The sequence below is a fragment of the Microplitis mediator genome, chromosome 5 (genome assembly GCF_029852145.1).
Source record: "Microplitis mediator isolate UGA2020A chromosome 5, iyMicMedi2.1, whole genome shotgun sequence".
Classification (NCBI taxonomy): Eukaryota; Metazoa; Arthropoda; class Insecta; order Hymenoptera; family Braconidae; genus Microplitis; species Microplitis mediator.
In genome coordinates, this window is record NC_079973.1 from 7,972,671 (window position 1) to 7,981,835 (window position 9,165).

A 9,165-nucleotide genomic window follows, 5' to 3' on the forward strand; every position below is an offset into this window, starting at 1 on the left:
GATAGTAAGTTGCAGAATGGTTAATCATGCTGTCAGATTAATCTTTAATATTAAGCGGGACGATCACATCATTCCTTATCGTCGCAAATTAAATTGGCTTAATATGAAATTACACAGACACTATCTTCTGGCATGTTATTTGTTTAAAATATTGGAGACTGGTAAACAGAAAATTCTACGAGATATGTTTAAAGATGAGGATGCTGACGGTCTGACAGAATTGCAGCCAAAAACAACAATGTTGCCTTTAAAATACCAAATTTTAGTACTACCACCTTTGAGCACTCGTTTTTTGTGTCTGCAATTCGGTTATGGTAGAAGATACTATCAGATGTTATAAACACCCATTCTCTTGAAAGTTTTAAAAATAAAGCATTTGAATTCGTCTTAAATCTAGAAATTGATAGTACCTACTAGCTTGTCACACTTACTAATATTAATTATATGTTCAGTTTATATAGTACTCTATGTGACAATGTATATAAATTTTATATTTTTGCCATCTGGCTTTAAGCCTTGGCATATAAATTAAATAAAATAATTATTTAATATAAAAAAAAAATATGTAATTTATTTTAAAAAATTTTACTTTTACTATTATATACAATGTAATGTATACCGTTACAATGTTACAAAAAATATATTTTCTTTAATTATTTAAAATATTAAAAAATTTTTAAATGCAGAAGCACTGACTTTATAAAACAAAAAAACTCTAAATTTTTATTATAGTCAATAGATGTTTTAATTAAATATTGGAGGACAATGTGATTTATTTTAGTCTTGATTTACTTGAGTAAACCTGATAAAGAAAAATAATAAATAACTTAGGAATTCGGTATCATTTGCTGGATCTTGATTATTAAGTCTAATAAACTTTGAATTAATCAGTTTTTTGATCAACCATAAAATTTTTAATGGCTTCTTGTGTTTTTTGTTGAAATTCTTCATTCATTACTTTATAAGCTTTTTCCATAAGAGAAGGTATGTCATTTTTAGTCATCCCTTTTGTAGAAATAGGTGGCAAAATAGATAAATAATTAACTCCTTAAATGAAAAATTTAAATAAACGATAAAAATATAAATTATTATAATTATTTGAAAAAAAAATTCACATCATTACCAGAATTAAATCGCTTCAATTTATGATTAATGTAATAATATTTAGAAAGTACAACAGGTTGAATAGGTATTTGTGAATCAACTGCAACGTGAAACGCGCCTTTTTTAAAAGGCATTAAAGTGTTATTAGAATGTCTTGTACCTTCTGGGAAAAATAAAACTCTTGCCTAAAATAATAACAACATAATTGAACAAATAAAGAATTATATGTATTCAATTAATTTTTTATGATAACTGCATCGAAACATCAAGTTTCAGTGTTTGTACAGCCAGTCGAAACTAACTAATTTTAGCCCCATGTCGCGGACAAATATTAACGAATGCGTAAATTGCGAATTCCTTCAGTCAGTGGGCAGAAACAAATTTGTTTCGACCCTTTGAAATAATAAAATAATGCTACCCTATTTAGAAAATTTCATAGAATCCAATAGATTCTCATAAATTCCCTTAGAGATTTTATAAGAATGAATGAGTTCTATGAGAAGTGCTATAGTTAAGTATAGGTCCTTATAAGGTGGGGCAGAGGCAGCCGATCGGTTCATGTGTGGCTCGGGCGATCATCAAAGTTAAGCAGCACCGAGCGTGGTTACTGTTTGGCTGGGTGACCGCTTAGCCATGCATTGAGCTTGATCGGACGTCTCTGTGCGCTAGGCGCGGACTGAAGAGCCAGTGATCGGTAAAATGGGAATTTTATCGATCACTGGAACTTCACCTGCTCCGAAAAATGACAGCTGTACTGGCAAAAGGTTTTCTCTGTGGTTTCCCTTTGCCGCTATACTCCCACGGCAAAAAGGTGGGGTATAGGGCATCACGTAATGATGCAGTACAGAAGCACAAGTCGGTCCACAGCCGCATGAAAAAGAGGAGGGAATAGAAAAAGGTAGCGATTGCGATTAAAGGCAAGAAGTGTAAAAGGCATAAATATGCTATACACTGTTAACAATAATAAAAAAATATAGGTCCTTATACATACAGCTATAAGAATCTATCGGATTTTTTAAGCAGGGTACTATCCACTGAAAATCAGTTTCACTCTTGATTTCAGCTGTGATACTTATCATTTATTCATTAGTAATGTTAGAGCACTAATTTCATTTATTTAAGTGACAATTCTGACTTTGTGATCAAGTTTTATAAAAATGAGTGTAAATAATAAATAGTATTTATTATTTCTGCTTAAGGACATTCTCAGACAGTACCCCCCCCCCCCTCACTCTTAAAAAATATGCAATGACTTTAAACCGTCATAACCATTTTTAAATTTTATTAATTAATTTAAAAAAAAGTTAAAGCATTAATTGAAAAAGGGCAACGTAATTGCAATTGCACCGAAATATAAAATTAAAAAAAAATTACTTGCAGTTATCAATCAGGAGTTAAAGGAAATTTCTTGAATAAATTTTAATCTACAAATTTATTGAAAGTCATTTAAAATTTAAAAAAAGTGGGGAAACTGTCTGAGAATGCTCTTAATCATTAATTTCAAATCATAATTTACGCTTACACTAATAATTTATCACACCATTTTTCTTGAATTAACTTGTTTCTGACTAGCTGCTGACACTGAAACTTTCAATGCAGGTCTTCATAAAAAATAGTGTGACACAAGATAAAACACGATTTCAGACTGCAGGTGATGTTAGTCTTCGCTTATGACTCAGGCAGCCAACTTCACCCTAATCTGAAATCGTATCATCCCTTGTCACACAATACACTATTTTTTTTTTTAAGTAATTAGGTGAATATAAACCTTTCTTTTGTTTATTATTTCAACAGTTGAATTTACTTTATTATGAGCATTGGAATTGTTTCTATCTATAAATATCGTTCCCCATAACCATGAAGCAAGTCCATATGATCCTAAATATAAAACAGCTTTTTTAGCAATAACTGTGCAACGTTCAAGAACTGGCCATAGTTCTGCTAAAACTATAAAATTTATAAATATTAAATAAATAAAATTATAAATTTATTTTTTATTTTTTAGATAGATTTATATACTTACTGATAACATCTAAACAACTTTGATGATTGATAAGAACAACTGCACCAGTATCTTTAACAATATTTTCTTTTCCAATTAAAATAAAATTACACCCTATCATACGGGAAAAGTGTTTCAATAGCCAAGCCGGTATTCTGTATCAACATTATAATTTATTATTAAATAAAGATTTATTTTTATTTAATCGGTATTATCAATTTCTTTTTTTTTATCAGCTATAAATAAAAAAATATCTTACAATGCATTTCTCCAATCACCGGGACGAAATAACATTAATGGTATAGGCGCTGAAGCAAAAATAAAGCTACTAAAGATATATGCTGCGAATTTAGCTCTATATCTCGCTGCTTCACTAACAGTACATATAATAACAAGTATGATAAGAAGAGCAAGTCCGATACTGCTACATGAAATCATTCTATTAAACTAAAAAAAAATCTATTATTATTTTATTATTTTATTATTTTATTAAATTAACAATTATTCAATGCTACAGTTTTTGAAATTTGATATATTTTTTATATAAATATATGTTAATATATTCTGAAGAATGACGTAGCCATATTAATATGATGAACTACGACCCATGAAGTTGATATATATTTAAAAGTCATTATTTAAAACTCTTACTATAAAATTGATTAAATGTCAAGTTTTTATTATTTAATCATAAAATATTGATAAAAAGAAAAATTTCTTACAATTTTATAGCGTATGATTATTTTATTAAATGTGAACAATTTTAAATATATATTTTGTTGATTTTTTTTATTGTAAAATATTTTTTTTTTTTAATTATTTATGAAAAAGAATAGTATTGTAATCTATATTATTAAGAGAATAAGGAAAATTTTTCCCGCCATATCTATATGATAGAATTAGTTAATGTTATTGAAATTAGTATCATTAGATAGGTTTTGACTTGAATTTGTGCCTTTTCATACTTTAAACTCTTTTTAATTGCCAAGTATTGAGATAAATAGATTTATCTATATCATTCGAATTACATTTAAATTATGCGAGAAAAAAGATGATCGTATTTATTTTCTTTGAATAAATTAATTCTTTAATTATTCTGTTACTAAATATGACTGAATATCACTGAATATATTATTTATATCGCGTTACTTATTCCAAAGTGACAGATTTTTATACTCCCTTTTGGTTTTAGGAAGTTTCTCAAAGCCAAAAGTGTGCATAGAAAAAAAAAGGATTCATTGACACAAAAAATCTTTACTCGCCTAAAGAAAATTTTTACTTACCCCAATTTTTTGCATTGTGAATTAAAAACAAAAATTTATTTAGAACTAGAAAAAATTACTTGGTGCAAGAAATTATTTCTTGACCAAAAAAATCTTTTCTCGCTCCAAGACAATTTTTGTATTTAATTTATAATGCATAAAACTTCTTGGTGCAAATTAAAATTTTTTGTGGCAAAAAATCCTTTTTCTCTGCGCATTTTATAAATTTAGCAGTGATATTTGGGCAGTCACGTAGTGACCAAAAACAGGTAGTAGCCCGTGCACGCGCGTCGACCGAATCAGTAGCATGATCAAAAAAAATTATTTTGGCCGATTAAATATGAATGTTAAAGAATAAAAAAAATTTGGTGTTATCTAAACAAATTAATAAACAATATTCTGCCTACAAAAAATTTTTACCCCAATATTTTAATTAACTATGCTCTTGTTAATTATTTAATGTTCACCTACTATAAGTAAACATAAAAACTCTGGTTATTTCAAAACTAAAAAACCTAGAATTTCTTTTACTTTTTAGAGCTAATCTTGAAAGAATTTAGAAAAGATCTCCGTTGGGAAAATTAAGAAATATCGATTTTTCACTTTTTTATTAACAATCTAAAGCATTGAAAAATGAAAAAAGTAATTTTTAGCACATTTAAAAAATTTTATCCATTTTTTGATGTACCTGAAGATTGGAACGTTTTTCGTGGAACGAAAATAAAAAACTAAAATGAAAAGTAAAAAATCTACTGGATATAGATTTCCAAAATGTTTAGCATAGATGCTTATATTTATGTCAGCCGAAAATTGCAGCCACCTTCAATTATCCCTTAAGTCACCTCAACCGGTGACCAGTCAGAATATCCATCATAAAAATATCCAATGCAAAAATATCCATGAAAAATCTCCAATGCAATAATATCCATTGAAAAATTATCCATAAATAAACATATCCAAATGAAAATAATCAATTCTCAAAAATATCCAAAATAGCAATTCTTGGAACTGTTTTTGCCATAATGTTAATGATTATGGATTTTCTACTGGATATTTTTCCATTGGATATTTTTCATGGTTATTTTTGCATAGGATCTTTTTACAATGGATATTCTGGCCTAGAACCACCTCAACCAGTTGAATTACGCAAATTTTTTTCATTTTCGTTGCGCGATAAACGTTCTGATCTTCAGGTACTTGAAAAATGTATATTTATAGTATGAAACAAAATTTCTGAGATGGTTTGTGTTAAAAAATATAAGAAACTAGTAATAATGTTTTATCTGTATTTGTCATTCAAATAAGGATGATTATTTCTACGCATGTTTTGAATTTTATTACGCCATACTTAGTTAAAATGCTGCTCTAAATTCTGTAATGACATGTATATCCTTGTCCTAAATGCTAAAATCTAAACGATAAACTAATGTATTGTTTGCATTGTTTTTCTTTTTTTTTCTTTGAGCTAATTAATATTAATGGCTTAGTAGCTCTGTACGTGTTACGATTATCTTTCACATGGTAAATACGGCGTACTTGCTAATAAGGCATGATCTATATTTCTTTTTTTGTTTCAACTTCCCGCTAGGAAAATTTAAAATTTTCAAAAAAAAGGAAGTTATTGGTTTCGGTCTCATCTTTGAAAATCGAGTTTTCATCAGATGTTGACGTTTTGAAGTCCTAGGAATCTATTCTGACTATTTTCAAGAGGATGTCCCGGTAGGGCTCGTATTATAATATTCCAAAAATAAAATTTTTTCAAAAATGTTTTTTTTTGATAACTTGTAATGTGCTTGATAGATTGATTCCAAAATCTAATCAGCTCTAAAACTTTATAAGCCGCGTCGAATGCCACCTCAACCATCAAAATCTGTTCATTCGTTCAAGAGAAACTGTTAACGAAAGAAGTAAAAAAAAATTTTTTTTTAGTATTTTTGAAATTTCTCAAAAACGACTAGATAAATCAATTCTAATATCTAATCAGCTTTGAAACTCAATAAAACTCATCGATTGCCACCTCAACCGTCTCAATCGATCAATTCGTTTGAGAGATATCGTTGGAGAAAAAATGGTAAAAAACGTTTTTTTTTCGAAAAGAACGGCAGACAAAAGTATTTTCGAGTAACTGAAAGTAACTGAATGAAAAAAGATAAAATTTTTTTTATTTGTTTTGAAAAAACTACTTAATTTTGTTCATATCGTATAACAAATCGTTCATTATAAAGGCAATACCAACAATTCAAAAAACGAAATCAAATATGTTAATTCATTGATACGAATCAACCTAACTTTTAATTATCTTTATCTAAATTAATTAACTCCTTTTTTTTCTTTAGAAATATTTCCAGGCACAGTTGGCATTGTTTAAAATTTTTATCGATATTGCTTACTTAGTAGTTTTAAACTCAGATCGTGTCCAAAAATGGCGCCATGTAGATAAAAGATACTTCATTTCTTACAAAAAAACAAAAAGAAATTTATATAGTCATCTAACTTTTTACGCCTTCATTGATTTTTTTTTTATAAGCTCTTGGTTAAAAAAAAAAAAAAGTTAATCAAAGTCCATTTGCTTGACAATTATGAGCTGTACATAATCTGAGTGTAAACATGATGAAGAGTTAAAATTTATCATTACAATTATAAGATATGATTTATTTCACGATAATGCAAATTTAAAATTACGTTTGCAGAAGAATTTTAGAAATGCAAATGCTCTCTTTCCCTCTTTTTCGTTTTGTTTCTTTCTTTCTTTCTTTCTTTTACCAATAAAACAAAGTACTTTAGTAGGAGTTTTTATAATTCATCTTTATTCAAAATGTATACAATTTAAATATGATTACCATATATTATTAAAAAATGAGTATCGTAAACCACTGAAAATTTAAACGCAACGGTTTTTAATAAATTATAGCTTTTGAAAGACAAAAAGTACTGATATAATTCACTATCCAGATATATATGTTTATTTTTTTTAGCTAATACGAATGTAAAAAAAAAATTTAATCAAAATATCGAAATAGAATTTTAACGTTTTTTAATAAAATTTGTTTTCTTAAAAAGTATTTTTTCATAACTATGGTTAAAAATTATTATAAAAAAGTAAGAAAAAAAATATAAATATAAATTGTGTTTATTTTAAACGAAAACCATTGCAATTTTTTTTTTTTATTTCATAATTAAACATTTTGTTTTTTTGTGAAAGCTAATGAGTGTGAATATATCCCGCACAAAAAAAGTATATATCCGGGATACATACGGGCAAAATTGAATATATGTCTCATATATGCGGCATATATTCAGATTCGCCCGAATATATATAGATTTATACTTTTTCCGTGCGGGATAGCAGATATCAGACAAATTTAAAATTATAAATGAATAGAGTAAATAATTTTTAAAAAAATATTTATAAAAAATGCACTTATTAATTGCAAAATTTTTTAAGGGGATAAGTTACCGGACCTCTTTTTCACACTCAGAAAAATAAACGAGACTATCTTTGTTGCACTCGTTGAGTAAATGAGAATTTTAAAACAATTTTTCTCAGAGGAATTAGAATTTTTGAAAATACGAAATTTCTAGCCCTCTGTTAAGGTTTTAAAAAACGCTAAAGACTCTATTTTAGGTTTCTAGTGTTTGCCCGTAAATTAAATTGAATTGAAAATCGGTTACGGTTACCCCTTAAATGCGAATTTTTTAAATTTAATTTTATTAATTATTTACTCTATTTATTTATAATTTTAAATTTGTCTGATATCTGCTACATTCACATTCATGAAAGCTAGATGAAGTATCTCCTTCATAATTAATGATTTCAAGTCCAGTTATTAAAAAAAAATATAAACTATTGAGCAGTTTTCAAGCTTTTATGACTTGTCATTTATTATATTAGATTTAAGTCTGCCGCGCTATTCCGTTGATTCATCATAATTGTATTTGTCAAATTTAAATTAAATAAAACCGGTATATATTATTCTATTGTCATTTAGTTAAATTCAATTATTTATCAATTTATTATTAATTAAAGTAAATTATTTTTACTAAAATTAATATTTAAAACTTGTACTTTATTTTGCATTTAATTTAAAAATATAATTAAGATCAAATATACTTTTTTCAAATTTATATCAAATTGTTGATCTATATTATGATATATAATTATAATTATTATTATTCATGTGATCAGTTGTTCTTTTATTAAAAAATTAATTGATAATCTAATACAATTAATAATTTAATTGTGTATTTAATATAAACGTATTCCGCATATAGTTTTTATAAAAAACGTTTACTTACGTTTATATTTATTATTGACAAGCACTAGACAAAAAATGAATAATTAAAACAGAGTCTTACTGGTAAAAACAATTGCCGCTAGTAGACTGTAGTCGTCAATTACAATTACAATGTATTAAAGATGACACACGTGTTAAGTAAAAACTGTGTTATTGAATTGCAATCGGTGTTTAAAATCTTAAAGAATCATCACATTAAAATTTCGTGGACAAACGACCTCTAGCTGCTACTATATTAAATAAAAGACATTATTGAAAGCGGGAATTTTAAACACAGTCGATTAATTTTTTAAAAATATTTTTAATAGTTTAAAAAAAAAGTATTTTTTACTTTTATTTCAATAAGATAAAAGTTATTTGGTTTTGTAAAACAAATATTATTTGAATTTTATAAAAATAATATAATAATTGACAGTTTATAAAACGAAAGGTTTTATAGAAATAGGATTTCAATATTTTAAGTTGAACATAAATATATCTAAGGTTATAGTTAACTATATAT

At 26.6% G+C, this 9,165-nt stretch overlaps 1 protein-coding gene across 2 annotated transcripts; it reads right to left on the reverse strand.

The window, feature by feature from the left end:
- Positions 1–601: 601 nt before the first annotated feature.
- On the reverse strand, positions 602–8,838 carry LOC130667308 (1-acyl-sn-glycerol-3-phosphate acyltransferase alpha). 2 transcript variants are annotated; one of them, XM_057468807.1, is made up of 6 exons: positions 8,725–8,838; positions 3,366–3,553; positions 3,128–3,261; positions 2,873–3,051; positions 1,124–1,289; positions 602–1,047 (listed from the first exon to the last, which is right to left on the reverse strand). In XM_057468807.1, the coding sequence occupies exons 2-6, from the start codon at positions 3,542–3,544 to the stop codon at positions 884–886; spliced, it is 822 nt and encodes a 273-aa protein (XP_057324790.1). In that variant the 5' UTR covers positions 3,545–3,553; positions 8,725–8,838; the 3' UTR covers positions 602–883. The 2 variants fall into 2 exon arrangements, with proteins under 2 accessions (XP_057324790.1, XP_057324789.1); XM_057468806.1 differs by having other exon boundaries at positions 8,665–8,827.
- Between the last annotated feature and the right edge of the window lie 327 nt (positions 8,839–9,165).

What these genes read in the sequence shown, in the direction of transcription:
- LOC130667308 (XM_057468807.1), bottom strand. Translation starts at nt 3,544, where the DNA reads ATGATTTCATGTAGCAGTATCGGACTTGCTCTTCTTATCATACTTGTT. An exon ending in GGTGATTGGAGAAATGCATT is followed by an intron (nt 3,262 to 3,365) that starts GTAAGATATTTT and finishes ATGTTGATACAG; the next exon opens with AATACCGGCTTGGCTATTGA. An exon ending in ATTGAAGCGATTTAATTCTG is followed by an intron (nt 1,048 to 1,123) that starts GTAATGATGTGA and finishes TTTTCATTTAAG; the next exon opens with GAGTTAATTATTTATCTATT.